General features: G+C 38.8%; 2 protein-coding genes across 4 annotated transcripts; one reads left to right on the forward strand and one right to left on the reverse strand.

Moving 5' to 3' along the window:
• Positions 1–745: 745 nt before the first annotated feature.
• On the forward strand, positions 746–10,811 carry LOC104592743 (E3 ubiquitin-protein ligase ORTHRUS 2-like). The gene is made up of 11 exons (XM_010252210.3): positions 746–1,583; positions 1,829–2,101; positions 3,362–3,997; positions 5,101–5,633; positions 6,334–6,459; positions 8,390–8,489; positions 8,565–8,626; positions 8,725–8,827; positions 8,911–9,046; positions 9,391–9,605; positions 10,109–10,811. The coding sequence occupies exons 3-11, from the start codon at positions 3,533–3,535 to the stop codon at positions 10,607–10,609; spliced, it is 2,241 nt and encodes a 746-aa protein (XP_010250512.1). The 5' UTR covers positions 746–1,583; positions 1,829–2,101; positions 3,362–3,532; the 3' UTR covers positions 10,610–10,811.
• A 1,165-nt stretch (positions 10,812–11,976) lies between these two features.
• LOC104592744 (integral membrane family protein) lies at positions 11,977–17,639 on the reverse strand. Of its 3 annotated transcripts, none has more exons than XR_734443.3 (6): positions 17,167–17,639; positions 16,318–16,681; positions 13,480–13,550; positions 12,855–12,953; positions 12,587–12,757; positions 11,977–12,250 (listed from the first exon to the last, which is right to left on the reverse strand). XR_734443.3 is itself a non-coding variant. In XM_010252211.3 (5 exons), exons 1-5 carry the CDS (start codon positions 17,449–17,451, stop codon positions 12,650–12,652), a joined length of 927 nt encoding a protein of 308 aa, XP_010250513.1. In that variant the 5' UTR covers positions 17,452–17,637; the 3' UTR covers positions 12,304–12,649. The 3 variants fall into 3 exon arrangements, 1 of the variants encoding a protein (XP_010250513.1); XR_734442.3 differs by having other exon boundaries at positions 12,581–12,757; positions 17,167–17,637; XM_010252211.3 differs by lacking the exon at positions 11,977–12,250 and having other exon boundaries at positions 12,304–12,757; positions 17,167–17,637.
• Between the last annotated feature and the right edge of the window lie 594 nt (positions 17,640–18,233).

The following is an 18,233-nucleotide window of genomic DNA, read 5'->3' on the forward strand; positions in this document are numbered from 1 at the left end:
CATGAAAACGAAAGAATGAAATCAAAATGGAATGCAGAGAGTGATAATAAAGTTTAATTGGTAGTATTTCGGCCTAAGATTGATAAATGCAATAGGGGGAACCGAGATTTTTTTTTTCACCGTTTAGATTCCGGTACCGAAGGTGAAACAAGCTTGCGACCGGGAGACTTACGAGATAATTGACTTTCAGATGGATTCTTGTTCGGAGTGTAGATCTCTCCTTCATACTTTTTAGATTTTAATTTTTATTCTGATTTCTTCTCAGACGGTAATAGTTTATTCTTTCCATGATAAGCAACAACGGTGAAGGAGATTGAGCCATTTTTTTGTCGGGTCAAGTTATTTTGCATCAAACTTAAAATAGTTATTTTTGCTCAAGCGGTGGCAACCATATCTTCTACCCACGGCTGCCAATAGTTTATTCTCTCCATGATGAGCAACAATAGTGCCCAGAGTCCCAGACCGAATAGAACCCATTTTGGAACTTTTAATCTGGGTTATTATGATTTAAACAATTTAAAAAAAAAAGGTAAAATACAATAACCTCCCCTGAAGCTTTTGACAATCATAAAAATCTCTTATATATTTTCATTTTCATTTTAACAAAAATCTCCTCTCTATGTTTTATAAATCAATAAAAATCTCCATTCTATCAATGATCATGACAGAAAACATTAAAGAAACGATCATTTTTTCAAAATACATATTTTACCCGAACATTGTTCATCTTCTTCTCGAACCCAAAAGCAGAAGCCGCGGTGGCAACACCTCTCTAAATCCGATATCTTCCTCTTCTCTCATCTTCTTCGGTTTCTTGTTCTTTTTCGTTTTTCTTCTTCTTCCTCTGCTAGCATTGTCCCCTTCCATCACCCCTGTTTTCTATCACCACCGCTACAACTCTCAGCAGCGGTGGTGCTTTCCGCCATTCTCTCCCTCTCAATCTTTCTTTCCTTTTGCCCCTCTCCCCATCAACATAAATCAATCGAAAATGCACTATTCCTCCCCTTCCCTGTTCGAACCCATAAGCAGACCAGCGGTGGCACCCCCTCTCAGCCACTCCCTTGCTCCCTCTCTCCCATTCTCTCATTTTTTTATTCTTCTTCTAGTCAGTTGGAAATACCCCTGTTCATCGCCTTCCATTTGAGACTGAGCGGAGCAACGGTGATAGTGGTAGCAGAATCGAAGGAACTGTTAATCGTCTTCTTCCTCTAGAGCAGTGTCAGGTCTCAATTCATCCCTACGAACCATTGGCGTCTTTTTCACTTAGGCGGCGACATTTTCAAATCTCCTTTGCATCTCTGAGCTCGTACTAGTTATGGGGGAAAACTAGCAGAGGTGAAACCGCACCGTCATCGTCCGGTTTTGCAACCATCCATGGTCCCCGCTCCGTGAATGATATTCCTTCAATTGAGCACTGTCGTGAGTCAAGCACCTAGAGGTCGTTGTCCATTCGTTCAAGCTTGTATGTGGGAGTAGATTCGATCGTTCTACCCTTTCGTACCTTCTTTCTCAATTATTGAACACATCGAACTCACTAGAATTCCCGTTGGCAGCATCAAACCATCGGCTAGGACATTACTAAGGTACTCACCCTAAACCGGATCTTCTATATATTTCCTTTGACAGGGAGGATTTGTGGTTGCGGAGAAGATCGATGGAGTAGGTTCCATCAGATTCTCTCCAGTAGATCTTACTCTTAACCCAGCCCGATCTGAACATTATTGACTGTTCTTGTCTGCTCGATCATTTTATTTATTTTTTCTCTCTTTTCGTTTTATCTTTGAGATTTTGTTTCTTGGGTTAAATGGCATTAACGATTTGGTTTCAGTTCTGTTTTCGATTTTTCTTTGCTTGCTCTAGAGTTCAGGTTGTTGAAGATGCAAGATTTAAAGTTCAGTTTGTCATGGATGCGGCTATGGTGATGATCAGACAACAGTGATCGAAAGCGATCCGAAAATGGACGCCGACAGTGGAAGGAGGAGAAAGGAGGGGAAGGAATAACAAGAAGAAGAAAAAGAGGTGATGAAGAAAGAGAGGGAGCATAGACGGGGGAGAATGACGGTGGGAGAAGATTAACAGTGTTCGAGAAAGGATAAAATAGGTATTTTAAAAAATATCATCTCTTTAACGTTTTCCGTCTTAGTAATTGACGGAAGGGAGATTGGTTAATTTTGTAAAAAGTAGAGGAGAGGTTTTTGCTAAAATGAAATTATAGGAGATGTTTTTTATGATTGTCATAAAATGAAGGGGAGGTTTTTATATTTTACCTTAAAAAATACAAGCATTTCAGCATGGTAAGTTAACAGAAATGGACCCAAGTGTCTATTTCCGAAAGTTTGAGATACGAGTGTTACAGCGTACTTATCTGTAATTTACCCAAATAAAAATGCAAGAAAAGCGGCTTAAAAGAACAAGCAAGATGATTAGAGGAATTAAAAATATTTTTTTTTTCCATTTTTTTAGGTTCCGCTTGGTTTGTGGGATGGGGATGAGAAAAAGGGAATTTTTCAACAATATTTCTTTTTACTTCATTTTGTTTTGAGGGAAATATAAGGATGGGATGAAAAAAAATGTGGGATGTCATATCTCAAAACTGTGGATTTTGGGTCGCACCAAAATCGTGCAACCTTAGTGGAAAAATTTGAGAAACCACTATTGTTTGCCTTGTTCTTCACTTGACAGGGGACTAGTGCAAGGGACAGCGACGATCTACGACAATCTCCCTCCATCTTCCTCTTCTCTATTCTCTCTCACCTTCTTCCCATCTTCACCAAATATGTGGCGATCTGCGAGGGGCACTCCTATTCTTCCCATCTTCACCAGATCTATGACGATTTGGAAGGGGCACTCATATTATTCCCGTATTCACCATATATGCGGCAATCTGCGAGGGATCTACGAGGGGCACTCCCGTTCTTCTTGTCTTCACTAGATATGCTTTCTCAACCCTCGTCATTGCAACTTATGGAGCTCTGTTCTTCAATTCTCGGCAACTCTCGCCGCTACAACTCATGAAGATTTGCTTTCTCAACTCGGATGAAGAACAAGCCCATTATAGTGTTTTTCCTATTATTTTCCCATATATAAAATCCAACAATGAAAAATGTAAAGTTTTATGCTTTCCCATCCCACTCAAATCTTACCACAAACCAAACGGAACCTTAAGAATCTAGGGCATTTTATCCTAATCAAATCTTCCCACAAATCAAACGGAGCCATAACTTTTGAATATTGAGGGCATTTTAGTCAATTCAAGATTTTACCAGCTACAGCGGCAGTATATACCGTATACTTGTTAACCATCGGCGCGCTCAAAGATCCTTTTATACTCTGAAACTTGCCTTGTTTTCGGTTTTTGCAGAGGAAAATTTCAAAACCCCTCCAAAATATTTTCAAACACCCGCCTTCTCCCTTATATATCCCCGGTCGTCAATATCTTCTTCTCCTTCGGACAACCCAGAACCAACTCTCTGGAAAAAACCCTTGCCCATCAGTCACAACTCCACTCTATTTCCCGCTTATTCTCGCTCTGATGGCGCACGATACCCAGCTCCCCTGCGACGGAGACGGCGTTTGCATGGTTTGTAAACAAAAACCATCAGAGGAAGAGACCCTTACCTGCAAAACTTGCGCTACTCCCTGGCACGTCAACTGCCTTGCCATTCGACCTGAAACCATGGCCTCCGCGTTTCAGTGGGAGTGTCCCGACTGCTCACTTCCAGACGCTGGTATTCAAGCGCCGATCGTTGGAAACTCGGTTGCCTCTGGCGGAGACCTGGTGGCTGCGATTCGGGCGATCGAGGCTGATGGGTCGCTCACTGAGCAAGAGAAGGCGAAGAGACGACAGGAGCTGATGTGTAGAGGGGCTAAGTCGCCCGATCTCAATCAGGAGAAGTCGAAGACAGAGATAAATAGCGGAGAGAGCGACGTGCTCGATCTCATTGACGGAAGCATCAACTGCTCATTCTGTATGCAACTACCCGATCGACCCGTTACGGTGAGTGATTCATCTTTAACCTCTGTTTCACCGCATTTATGTTTTTTCATTCCAGTGTTCCTGGGTTTAGCGATTACATGTATCTTCTCCAGTCTGACTGCAATTTTCTTGTCTTTTGCTTTGAGGAGTGGGGGGTTAAGTTTATTCTCTAGATTCATTGTTGTTGTTTACAACGCAGTCATAGAGCACTAACAGCTCTGTCATCGTGTGGGGAAGGTTATGTCATGTTGTTTATATCCTTGTTTTGGATTCTTAAAATGCTTATTGGGGGGTTTCTTTAATCCAAACTCATAGACTGTGAAAAGGGAGTCATAACTAAGATTTTCATCTTTAATTAATTAGTGTTCATAGTTATAATTGTTGTATTTGGTTTCTGTCTTTCTGTAATGGCGTCGCATGAGGTTTTCCTTTTTAATTTATATTTTTGTACATGGAGTGGTGATATGATAATATCGCTAACTTTGGCATAAACATTGTGATTCTGTGATGTGCTCGTTTCTGAGCTCACCAGTATTTGGAGTCTGATAGATGGTGTGGGGGAAGTACGCCCGGCGACGATGCAGGCGTTGCCGCATATACCCTTTTTAAAACCTCGAGTACTCCCATCTGATCATCATCGTGGTACTCTGTCTACTTCCCTCTCCCTTTATTATCGCCTTTTTTCCCGGCACCCAATCTGCACCGTTCGGGGCTGTACCTCAAACGCCGAGTTTCACGCAACGCACTGGGAAGTTTCGGCGCTGGATGTGACACTGTACGGTCATGTGTCACTTCATCTCGGCTTGATTATGTCTCCGTCTTTCACGCACGGGTTTGCGTGGAAAAGGACGTCATGGTGTCATTACGTGACCGGTGGGGCTGATGCTTGAGGCTGAGAGTTTTGGAGTGTGCCGATGCGGACACCCTCTCTGTGACATTACGGCTTACATTTCCATGTTCGGAAACGTTTGCGGTTTGCAACTGTGGTCGAGTTAAACCACAATTTGTTTGGAATCTTCAGACTGAGAAACCTGAAATCATGAGTAGTAGAAGCTCATTGATACCTTATTGCGAAGAATTTTTAACGTGTTAATGCTAATCCAATCCACTTTCTATGTTTTCAGACCCCCTGTGGGCATAATTTCTGCCTCAAATGCTTCCAGAAATGGACAGGACAGGGGAAGCATACATGTGCCAAATGCCGTGCGACCATCCCTGCCAAGATGGCCAGCCAGCCTCGTATCAACTCTACATTAGTTGTTGCTATTCGTATGGCGAAGCTGTCGAAATCAACAAACACGGTAGGGCCACCGAAAATATACCATTCTGTTCACAACCAAAACCGCCCTGACAAGGCCTTCACCACAGAGCGGGCAAAGAAGGCTGGGAAGGCTAATGCTTGTTGCGGGAAGATCTTTGTCACTGTTCCTCCTGACCATTTTGGACCCATTACTGCAGAGAATGACCCCATAAAAAATCAGGGTGTGTTGGTTGGGGAGACTTGGGAGGACAGAATGGAATGCAGGCAATGGGGTGCTCACCTTCCCCATGTTGCAGGGATTGCAGGACAAGCAGATTATGGTGCACAGTCTGTGGCCCTATCTGGGGGTTATGAGGATGACGAGGATCATGGCGAGTGGTTCCTATATACGGGAAGGTTTGTTTGTTCTTTGACTTCACCCATGCTTAATCATTTCCTGGTTGTTTAATGATTGGGGCATTAAAAGCCTACTCTCTGCTTAATTATATGACTACTTTTAATGTACTGAGATCCACAGCTTTCCATGGCGGTTCCGGCATCAATTAGTTCTTGATGTTTAAAGTCTTGGTCCTAATTTTATTTCTTTCTAGGAAAAAAGATTTAGCGGTGCCTTCTACCTTCTTTTCCTCCCCAATGTCAAAGGTTTTACTCTTAATTTTCTTCATCACATGAAAATTATCCGGTAACTTCTGCATTTGTTTTCCCTTGATGCAAATCACTACTAAATGTCTGCATCATTGGACATGGGTCCCCCTCTTTTCAATTCATGCCTGTAGCTTGATTTTTTACCATAGAGGGTCTTGTTGTCAAATATTTTTCGTTTTTCTAACGTAGATTCTATAGCTTCTGTATTAAATGGAATGGCGAGGAACAGTTGATAGATGAGATGTGCATCGGTCAGTGACATACGCTTCTCATTTTCCTTCTTTAGCAGTATCCATAGTTCTTAGCTGTTGGTTGATAAGAGTTCTCAATTTTTGTACTGCAAGATGCCTAAGTGTTGCTATTTCTTGCCTGTTTATTTTAGAAATTCCCACGTATGAACTTGTATCTGAATGTGTTTGACCTGATGGTAACTTATTTATATGATGAACAGTGGTGGAAGAGATCTTAGTGGAAATAAGCGCACAAACAAGGAGCAATCCTTTGATCAGAAGTTTGACAAATTAAACGAGGCACTGCGGGTCAGTTGCAAGAAAGGTTATCCAGTTAGAGTTGTCAGGTAAGATTATTTCATGTAGGAGAACTATTCTTGCTTAAAATAACCTTATGATTTGGTTAATTGGTTTCTTAACCATATTGGATCGAAGTGTCTTCTTTTGTCTGTAGAACATCTCTCAAAAATTTATCCCAAATGGAAGTATGGAAGTTGGTAATGCATCTTCTAAAAGGCTGTTGACAGTAATTATAGTCCTATTGGGGCCTTTAGACAATTTTTTAGTAGCCTCTATTAGGCTCAAACCACTTTAAGTCATTGTTTTAAAGGCTGTTGAGGTGAGGCTAAGAAAAAAGGCCTGGCCTCAATAGCCTCATACCCCACTATACGTCTTTGGGCCTTTGGTCTCAAAGTGTTCAAGGCTTGGGCCTCAATTGTTTGTCATTGCTAATGTTAAATATTAAGGTTTATATTAGGGTAAAATAGAAATTTAAGAAAAAAAGAATGCTTTGTTTTGTATAAATTGCTGTATTGAATAAATAAATAAACATACAAGTAACAAATAAATACATATAAATATGTAAAAAATATTTTGCTTTATTCTTACACACTTGCCCACTTACCCTATACTTGATGATCTCAGTGATTTAAAAGGCGCATGCCTAGGTGCACAGGTGAGATGCATTTTAGGGTAGGTGCCTCGCCCATGTCCTAGGTGCAGCCCATTCAAAAGGTGCACACCTGGTGTGCCTTGTGAGGTGTGGCACAAAGGCGGCTTGTAGAATTAGGAATGTAATATGTCACGTTTGCTACTTGATGCAATTGAGAAAAAAAAGAGATTGTGGGTTTTATATGCATGAAAATGTTCTATATGTTCGATTTCATTTTTAAATTCTCATTTGAATATGCTTTACATATTATGTTTGTGTATTTTAATTTTAGATAATAGGTTTTTTAAAACATTTATTTTAAAACTTAAGTTTATATTTTTATTAATATTATGGTTTATAATTTTTTTGATTTTTTTTTGAAATTTAACCTTTTTTTTTTTAAATTGTGCGCCTTGCGCCTCAGGCACAAAATGGCCCTTGCGCTTTTAAAACATTGGATGATCTATTTTGTATCACATAGGTGGTCATTCTTCACTTATGCATACAAGTGCAAGAAATGAAACTTGAATGCTTTACTCTTAAAATAAAGTTGGTTTCTCACCTTTAAGGGGAGGTAACACCTTGTGCCTTCTCTTAGCGTGCTTCATGCTTGTACTATTTCTATCTCTATTTAATAATATACTATTTATTCATAAAAAAAATACAGTTGGTTCGTATCCCTATTGGCATATTGGGATATATTGATACTAAATTTGTGTTTAATATATCAAACAAGCTATATAAGACCTTAATTTTATGTTTTTTCATGTTTTTATTATTTATAATTTATATCCTTTCTTTTTGCTCGTGGATTAAGCCTCAATGCCTTGAGGCTTATGCCTTGCCCCTATGAGATCCAACTGCCTCACCTCCACCTTTAGCCTTTTAAAACCTTTCTTTAAGTAACTTAAATAGGATTCCTGGTATTTGTGTCTCAATCTTCTTTTAACCATCCTGAGCTGTCCAAGCATCATAAGATTTAATGTGTGAACCCCACCAAACAATGCCCCATAGAGTGACTTTGGTTTCAGCTATCAATCTGAAAAATTATCGGAATATTGTTCAATTCGAGTCATTTGATATATTCTCAAACCCGTCCATACTTTCTGTCAGAAAATGGTTATCAAATGGAAACTGTAGTTTCTTAAATTTAAAAACGTCAATGATTTGATTTCCAACATTCTACTTTTGGAATAACTAATTTCAGAAATCACATGTTAGTTGATGGGTGCAATCCACCTTTGAGTCTAATGACATCTTTCAGGTGTATTGTTCTTTTTGCACTTGCAAACATTATAGGATCAAATGGTGAAATTCCTGATGAGATCCCTCTTTACAACGAGCAGGTCCCACAAGGAGAAGCGTTCTTCTTATGCCCCAGAAACTGGAGTGCGATATGATGGGATTTACAGAATTGAGAAATGCTGGCGCAAAGTTGGAATTCAAGTATGCATTTTCTTTGTTTGATTCTCATTCTTCTTTTCTTCTTGTGATGGTCTTAATGAGGTTTTTGCGGATCAGGGTTTTAAGGTTTGTAGGTATCTGTTTGTTCGATGTGATAATGAACCTGCACCATGGACGAGGTTTGTTATTTTCTTAATCTGGGTATTTAGTGTTGTAAATATATTCATTCGATCATGTGTGTTTCTAATATCTTGCATTTTTTGCATGCAAACTACAGTGATGAACATGGGGACCAACCTAGACCCTTGCCTGTAATTAAAGAGCTAAAGGAGGCGACCGATATCACTCAACGGAAGGAAAGCCCATGTTGGGATTATGATGTGAGAAACTGAAACTTAGAAGTTCTCTGCTTTAAACCTTTTGCCCTTTTCTCTTCCCCTAACATTCCCAAAAATCTTCACAGGATGAAGAAGGCCGTTGGAAATGGAAAAAGCCTTCACCTCTCAGTCGGAAATCAGTAAACCCGGAGGATGGCAAGATTGTAAGGAAGGCTAAAAGGCAAGGACAGAATATGTCTGTAAGGGAGAAACTCCTGAAAGGTATGTCTCCTTTCTTTGTTCAGTGCTAACAAAACTACTCCCCACATGTTCTCATTTATTTCCCAAGATTACATGGCATTTAATTCCCTAGCTTGAAGGTTCGAGTCGATATCTTGGTATGCCAATTCCTAGATTAACATGTAATGTTTGATTGGAATTATTACTGGATCTTCTTTTTTTGGGGACTTGATTTATTCAAAATCCTACAGAAATATGTAGTACTTTGTTTATTTCGAGTACAAGATTTTCTAAAATCGGTGATAGTGGAGTTTATTGCCAGCTTTCTATTTTCACAAGCCAAAAATGTTTGTTGTTGACTGTTTTTGAAATACTTAATCGTGCAGAATTCAGCTGCCAGATATGTCGGCAAGTGATGAATATGCCCATTACGACTCCTTGTGGTCATAATTTTTGCAAAGCTTGCTTGGAAGGTGCATTCACTGGTCAATCTTTTGTGAGAGAAAGGACATGTGAGGGTAGGAAGCTGCGAGCACAAAAGAATGTCATGAAATGCCCCTCCTGTCCAAATGACATTTCTGATTTCCTTCGGAATCCACAGGTGCGCGATGTGTTACGCTTTGATAAAGTTTGTGCTCTATGAGGGTTATATATGCATCAGTATTATTTAAATTTGAATGACACGAAATATAAAGTTTTGCACACTACAGTCCTGCATTTGGAAACAATATAAATCAAGAACCTATGTAAAATTTACATTGGTTCGATTTTATAGGCGTTTTGAAAAGTGTAATTATGATTGATGTAAGACCACTTTGGCTCAGTTTTGCGTGTGTTTAGATGAAATGGAATTGGATGAAATGAAGTTTTACATCATGAATCGATGTAAAACCTTATCAAGCAATAAGTTTTACATTGATAATCGATGTAAGATCACCTATATATACAATTCAATATAAAATACCATCAATATACTTTTACACTGAATCTAAACTAAGCCGAATGTTCTTGGTGCCACTTTACCAAGTTCTTGTGCCGATGACAATTTGATTAGGCATTCCTAACACAATCTATTAATAATTTTTTGGGAATTTACTCCAACAGGTGAATAGAGAGTTGATGGATGTGATTGAATCTCTCAGAAGAAAGTCCGAGGAAACCGAGGAAAATGTCACCGAATCAAGTGAAGAAGCTGACAGAATGGAGATGCCTGACGCCATAATGGCAGATAATCAAACCGACGAAGTTAAAATAGAAGAACCTGAAGATGGCGTTAAGGACTCCCAGAATCCCGCAGAAATCGAACTAAAGCAAACTGCAATGCTAGAACATGTCAAGGATGATGCTGAAGCTCCGGGAAGTGAAGTAAAATCCAAGCGGAGAAAGGTTAGTGGTGAGAATTCTTCGTCGAGCTTGCATGTGGGTGGAAGGACTAGAAGCAAGATCAAGGAGTCTAAGGAGGTGGTGGATGAAGGAAATGTTTCATCCCGAGATGGACTGAAGACCAGGACCAGGAACAAGAGAAAACCTGAGGCGTCATTGGATGAAGGAAATGTCTCACCATCAAGCCCTCTCCATGTTCAATCAGATGATGACTTTGAATGACGTAATCAAACTCTTGTATTTACTGTAAGGAAATATTTGCGGTTTTGTGAGTGGTGATCTTATATCGATGCTGATCGGTGGTTCTTGAAGTCATTGAATAACCTTTTTTCTTTGTTTATATGCAACAAATCAAATGCCATCTGGCTTAGGAACTAATTTTTAGAGGCCACATAATTCAGTAAAGTAATGCATCTATTGGTAATGGAGACATCCATGGAAAATTTTGTAGGTTATATCACTCTATTTCTCTTCATTTTTATTCCCATGTTTTGCCTTTAAATGATTTATTTTATTAAATTAAAGCAATTGAGTCACTATAATGGGGGAGATTTTTGCAGCATACTATAAAATTGAGGCGAAGGTATAGGCCCCATTTGGTTTGCAGGCATATGACTATATAATTAGACATCGGAATGGGCATTTTAGTGCCAAGTGCCAACTGTTTGGTTGGGTGGAATTTAAATTCCATTCCTATACTTAGGTTGAATAGCATTCTTCCATTTTGAGGGAATTGCCATTCCTTCCCCTTCCCTTGGATTTGAAAACCTATTTAAACGAATTCCAATTCTGATTAGGAGGGATTTTGATGGCCCTTATCCCTTCGTTTAAAATCAAAGATCACACACAAGTATTATAATTATACAGCTTAAAGAACTTTGGGGAAGAGTAAATGAAGAATTGCAAGACGTAATCAATATATCATTCTGGTTTTATATCAGAATTTACTAGGCCTAAAGTACAGGGGGAATGCATCCTGACTGGTTTATAGGGGGGCAGAGGGCTAGTTGTAGGGGGGGGGCTGGAATTCAGAATTCTGCATTGTGTTTTTTCGTACTTTTCCCTCCTTTTTTATCAAGGCAATTGATGAAAAAGTCTCAAAAGAATATATTCTATAATTCTATTCGTTGATCTAAGCAAATATATTAACACTATAGAATTACGAGTAATAATGGTTTTTGAATGGAACAAGTACTAAGCATGTAGATCGAACGAGGCACATGAGTACATCCACAGTTACTGCCAAACATGTGTGTACTCTCTTTGGGCGGTGTACGGTGTACTGAATTTGCCTAGGGGCTGTCCTGTTCTTTTTTGATAGTAATGAAGTTCCTGGTGTTTGCTTACAAAGTGGAAAAAAAAGTTCATATACTAGATGGTGTTTTAATTTATTTTACTTTGGTCAACTAGAATCCTTGGTCACTAAAATCCTGCCCATGATTCTCTTTGACTCATGAACAGACGTTCATCCATTCTTTTAACTTTTCATTAGGGATGGGGCCGAAGCACTCCCCTTATTATTTGATCTTTGGCATTTGGTTTCGAAGATACCGAGTTCTTAGTCTATTATGCCAGTTCTACCATGACCATGAGAAATAATCATACATGCAACTCTATAGTCTATACCAGGTGGTAATCTACAAAGCCCATCTTGGAGATCGTAAGCTTCATTAGAAGGTATAGAGGAGGAAAAAGAAATTAAGCTGCATTGTAATATGAAAATAAATTATAAATTGCGATTTACTAGATGTTGTAGATGGTAAACAGTGGTCTGTTACCCAATTGGCTCAGCTTCGGCAGTCACAGCATAACTTGCCACATCTTCAATCCCACGAATGGGGTATACATACCCTTATACAATTCCTGCAGTGTAGGGTATAAATAGCACTTAAATCCCACATGGAAACACAAAATCATTCGGAAACTTTTTTCTATTTCTTTTTCCTTTTCTTTCCTTTTCATTTTTTTTTTGGAGGGGGGTCTTTATGTACTACACTGAGAAGCTAAAAATCCAATATTTCGTGAGGTTCATGATACATTAGTTGACCTAAAGGATATGGATTCTAAATGCAAAGTAGATAAATCCAGCTTCAATAACATGGACAATACCAGATAAACAGATACTTAATACACAAATCAATAAAAGAATGCGACAAAAGGATCTCTGAGGAACCTAGGAGGTGATAACAGTACCTGTACCTAGAAAATCTGGCATCATGGTTTCTTCTTACAGCTACCTGGAATAAATTGGTCCTTCATGAATTAACGTTCAGATATTAACTTCTGTTGTTCTAGTTTCTCGAGCAATGCCTTTTTTTCTCTTTCTGGAAGTGCATTGAACATAAAGATGGACTTGTCACCAATGTCATCCTTCAAGAAGCAAGGGCAGATTAGAGAATGCCATGCAATCTAAGTTGAAAGGTAACCAGGGCTTGCCAACTGAATATTTGATTAATGAAAAGCATACCTTAATGGGTTGAGTGAATTTCCTTGCTGCAAATACTAGAAAGAGAGCCATCCATGAACCCAATAATCCAAGTTTTACTCCATCATCCATTAAACCCGTCTGCATTTTCCAAATGAGGATTGTCGTGATTAAAGTGAAAGATAGAAAAGAAATCTCGTGCTTAATTCTTAGTTCTAATATTAGACATATATCCACCGTGTAGGTGTAGGACTTATTATCCCAACTCCTGATCCTGAAAGTATGTGACAGCAAAAACTTAACTAATGGTTTCTGTAACACCTCAGTTCCACAATAATGGAAGGATAATAACCATCTGGTTAGTGGAATCCTGTAAAACTGTAACTCCCATACATTTGTAGTCGTTGCACTGTGGTTGGTCAGCTATGTTTGGTGCTTGTGTAGTGTAATGATAGTTGGTTGTATTTATCAAACGTGTTCTTGGTCAATGTTCTAGAATCTATTCCACTTTGACATTACTAGTGTGGGATCATTTTGTTGGGTTGCCCAGTAAGAGCAAGAGTTACATTCTCAAATCATGGGCTATATATCAGTTAAGTACAACTGACTGATCAATCAACTAGATAATGCAGTTCAACAATTCTTCTTGAATAATGGAGGAAAGTACCAGGTGACCAAGAAGCACTGTAGGTATATTGAATGTCAATAAGCCAGCTTCCAGCTTGCCATAGCAGAGACCTGTTCAAGAAAAAACTGGTATCAAACACAAAGTACAAAATAGTTAAAATAAGCTGTAGAAATACTTCTAAGATATTGTATTATTTGGATCAAATAAATACTACACTACAAGTACAAGAGATGACAATACAGAAGAATCACTTAAGTTGCATGTCACAACACTACATTTTCCATTATATCAGAAATTAGCACCCAAAACAAAGAAACAAACAAGTTCCCTAACCTTTCGTATTTTTTTTTTATCAGCAAAGGAGAATTATATTTGAAATTAGAGTTAAAAAAGTTTTACAACTTTGTGTATGGGATTAAGGCTCCCACACTATTACATATTTCTGTCCCTCTTTCCATTGCAGCCCAAAACAATTGTTGCCTCAAAGCCCCTTGTTTAGCAAGATATCAGTTAGCCCATTTGCACTCCTTCTAACCCATTTGAATTCAGCCTCTACCTCCCTTGCAACCTTTTCCACTTCCCTTATCATTTGTTTGAAAGTCCACAGAGTACTTTTTTGTTTTTAGCTCAAGATATGATCACCTTGGAGTCCCCTTCAACCTCAGTATGCCTCATTCCTAGTTGCTTAGCTATCTTCAGTCATTGTAGCAATGCCATTAACTCAGCTTTTAGAGAATTGCCCATGCCAATCGGTCCAGAGAACAAAGCTAATATTTTCCTTTCAGAATTTCTAATTACTCCCCCAATACCTGAAAGTCTCGGATTTTTGAAAGAGCTTCCATCAAAATTCAGTTTAATTCTGTTACCATCTGTAGGTTTCCATTCCATCCTTACTCTCTCTTTCACTCGTGAAGATTGTGCTACTTCTGTCCAAGATCTTATAATGTCTATGACTGAGAAATCTTAAAAGATATGCAAAGATCTTACCCAATGAGCTACTTTAACTTTAATTGTGTTGATTACCTCCTCCATTGTTCTACTCTTGTCCAAGAATATTTTGTTATTCCTTTATTCCCAAATCACCCAACAAATAGTTGTCTTTGTAGCTTTCCACATAACCTTCATTCTTTTCTTTGGTTGTCTCAAAAAGTCTCGGTTGATAAGTCATGCCACATCTTAAGGGGAAACCCACCTGCAACCAAAGAGAATAAAAAAAATTCCCAAATGTGATGCACAAAGGAACAAGATAATAATAGATGTGCCAAGGTCTCACCACTTTCCTTACAAAGGGAGCACATGTGAGGAGAAAGGCAAGCAAAAGGCCTTCTTCTCTGCAGCATATCACAAGTATTAACCTTGCTAAGGAAAAATTCCCAACAGAAGGCTTGAATTTTTGGGGGAATAGGCTTACTCCAAATTTCTTTCACCACTAAAAAAGGAGGAACAAGAGAAGAGGCCATCTGAGGAGACTTTCCATATTCTAAAATATTCCAAGGATGGGTCCAAATGAACTTGTCCTATTGGATCCAACAATTGAACTAAAGAGGCACATTCGTTTTCGTTTTCCCTGAGGCCCCTTCTGAAACCCAGATTCCAATTGACCCCATTTGGGACAGGATTACCCAAAATACTTACTGTTTCCCCTTTGAAATTTGACAAAGGGAAAAGGTCTTTAAGTGGACTATCTCCCACCCAAAGGTCTTCCCAGAAACAAACTGTATAACCCTAGCCCACATCAAAACGAATGGAATTAAGGAATGTTGGGTAAATTTCATAAATTGCTTTCCAAGGAGAAGTTGAGGAAACATGAGGGGCAACTTTTGCATCCCAACCATTTCCATCCAAACCATGAACACTCACAATGACTTTGTGCCACAGCCTGTCTCTCTCAAAGGGGAATCTCCACAACCATTTTCCTAATAGAACTGAGTTCCTAAGTGAAATATTTCCTATTCCCAAACCCCCTTTGTCCTTGGGCTTTCTAACTAACCTTTGGTATTCAAATGTGGAAATCCATAAGGAATCTTCAGATCTAATTCCAGTTCCATTTTTTGGCATGCGAATAAGTTAGATCTAAAATTTAACTTTGAATTCCATAGAATTGTTTTCAAGGGTGGCATTCAAAATGCATAGGTGATCCCATCTCCCTGGTAAGTTGAGAAGAAATCCAAAAGTTTCAAATGAAGAAATTACATTGTTCTTAGAAACAGACCACATACCTCAACCATAGGGGGTTAGCCTGGTTCAATTGTGGTTGACATGACCTATGTTAAGGCAGTACATTATCTTCTGTACCTCTATCCAGTAGATAATGTGATATACCAGAGAAAAAAAACAGTTTATAGGAAAGTTTTGAGAAGGAGCAATTTTGAACCGTATTTGTTCGGATGGTTTCTCAGATTTAAACCTTCTGTTCTGTACCTCTGTCCAATATGCAACCTAATCATGGCCAGGAAGTGAACAAGTTCTGCCATTTGTTTCATGAATCTATTAGAAACTAGATACCTGCTTCATAAATTTCCCCACATTTGCTACATTGCATTAACCTTCTGAGATCTCAAAAATACAGGACTAAATATCTAATAAAATTATATTTATTGTTGTAGAAAAAGCATTCACAAAATTTTGATTTTTTACATTTATGTTGAATAGAATTAATTGGTTTTGCACATTTCACATATTGATACCCTTTTTTAGAAATCCCATTAGTTTGGCAATAATTCTTCTTAGCTCACAAAGATAACAAAAATCTTCCAACAGAAAACAAAACAGGAACTCTTAGAGCATTCTAATAATGTATACATATTACAGTACAGGAAAATAAAGGAATATTGATCCATTGAGACATTTTGGGAAGCATAGTGATGTTAACCTCACCTTCCTTGAATACAAGCCCCGTGAGTGCAGCAAAGAGAGGCCCAACAAACCACACAGCCGTTGGGTTTTCAACAACGTATTCTGCCAAGCTTATACCAACAGGTTGAGCGAGGCTGAAATAGGTTGCTAATGATCCAATGACACCAAACGCCCATAATGCTTGAAGTGTCTGTTTAATCTCGGTTACATAAATGTGAATTAGGTAAAGTGATAGGCCTAGTCCCCCGGTTCCTAGTGCATAAAACAAATCGAGATCTTGTTTTACAATATCTGCCAAGATGTTCCCATCTGGTAAAAAAGCAGTAGAAGCCGCGATGATGAATGACACAGCAGCTGTTACTAAACCTATTCTATATAAGATCACCTGTTACAATTTATAGCAGGTTAGCTCTTAAGTATAAACCACAATCCATCCACGTCGAAGGAATTCGTTATTAACATATCTGTTCACCAAAAAACTCAAATATGTTTCTCACACTGCATCAAAATTCCTCTCTATAGGGGCATAGGCTATTGGAAAGCGCTTTTGTTTATGCTGTTTTCTATAGTACTGAACTGAAGCCCGTTCTGACATTGAAAGATTAACAGAAATAACGGTCGTTATAACTAACAAAAGCAACGCTCTTATAACCACTCTAAGAAAACTTCAGTGAAATCCAAATCATACCGGCAGAAAATTCAGAACAGGCAATCGGTCTATTAATACAAAACTTGAGAAAAAAAGACCAAACCCATCAAAATACCTGTCAGATAAACCAACTCTCTCTTTGATTACGAACAAGTAATTGCAATGGAGAGCAACACATGAAAAGGAAAAATAAATAAAAAGGGAAATATAATCAACATTACCTCACGAACGTCCGAGGGATCGACGGCCCAAGGACCGTAAACTCCTTGATAAACAGTTCGACCATTGAATGAGTCCCGAGAGGTTTCTCTTAAAGCTTTACACTTTATCAATCCCTTTCGGAACGTAAGCTTAGAAGAAAAAGAATAAGAAGAAGATGATGATGAAGGAAATCGAAGAAGATAAACCTTAGAAGAAGAAGCGTTTCGTATCGGGAGGGTTTTGGTTGTTGGAATCGGAGGAGCTGTAGCGAAAGCAGAAGGCAAGAGTACAGTGGCGGTGGCCATACTGGATGTGGACGGAAGACGCCGAGTTCAGCTGTAATCGCGAATTTAGGTTGAATATGGACCCGGCAAAGATGAATATCTGGTACTTCAGTCAGAGTCGCTAGTTTTGCGGTGAACTTTCAGGTTGGAGAATATTGTCGGTATATCGTAGCCGTTAGGTGAATTGTGTAAACTGCAAAAGGCCCAGCGGCCCACCATTACCTGTTACATGTGTACATCGCACTCCACCTATTATCAGCGATTGCAAAAATGATGACACGTGTTATTACGTGTGTATCTTAGTCGCTACGAGGTAATAATGGTACCGTGATGACGAAAATACCCTTAGAAATTATCAGTATTACCAATGGCAGTGGCTGTAGTTCCGAACTCGAACGGAAAGTCGAAGTAACGGTGATTTCAAATTTGTTATTTACTGTCTGAATAAGCTTGTGGATTCCCTATAGAGAATGGAGTCGATCGTGAGGGTTGTAGGAGTATCGTCAGGTAACATTGCGCGGATTGGTTATTAGATGATGTATCTGTGTAGTCCCTCTGATTAGCTACCATCAAATTTCATTTCTAAACCAATAAGCATGGGCTTAATTGCTTGTTTTGATGAATAGCTTATTGGTGAGCACTTTTATGATACCGGTTGATTGGTTATTAGATGTTTAGATATTGCGACTTTTTCTTATCATATCGAATTTCGTCTACACCCTTGATGATTTTGAGTGATGAAACCCTTGATGATTGAGTTTGAGTGATGAAATAGGTGTTTGGCATAGGTGTTGGGAATACCG

Source organism: Nelumbo nucifera, chromosome 3, assembly GCF_055504915.1.
Source record: "Nelumbo nucifera cultivar China Antique chromosome 3, China Antique-T2T, whole genome shotgun sequence".
Taxonomy (NCBI): domain Eukaryota; kingdom Viridiplantae; phylum Streptophyta; class Magnoliopsida; order Proteales; family Nelumbonaceae; genus Nelumbo; species Nelumbo nucifera.

Bases quoted from the DNA above. Each gene is read 5' to 3' on its own strand.
- LOC104592743 (XM_010252210.3), top strand. From the start codon at position 3,533: ATGGCGCACGATACCCAGCTCCCCTGCGACGGAGACGGCGTTTGCATG. The intron at 5,634-6,333 runs GTTTGTTTGTTC...TATGATGAACAG, and splicing joins TGGTTCCTATATACGGGAAG to TGGTGGAAGAGATCTTAGTG. The intron at 9,047-9,390 runs GTATGTCTCCTT...TTAATCGTGCAG, and splicing joins AAGGGAGAAACTCCTGAAAG to AATTCAGCTGCCAGATATGT.
- LOC104592744 (XM_010252211.3), bottom strand. From the start codon at position 17,451: ATGGCCACCGCCACTGTACTCTTGCCTTCTGCTTTCGCTACAGCTCCT. The intron at 13,551-16,317 runs GTGAGGTTAACA...TTTCTTGAACAG, and splicing joins GGGGCTTGTATTCAAGGAAG to GTCTCTGCTATGGCAAGCTG. The intron at 12,954-13,479 runs GTACTTTCCTCC...TGGAAAATGCAG, and splicing joins CAGTGCTTCTTGGTCACCTG to ACGGGTTTAATGGATGATGG.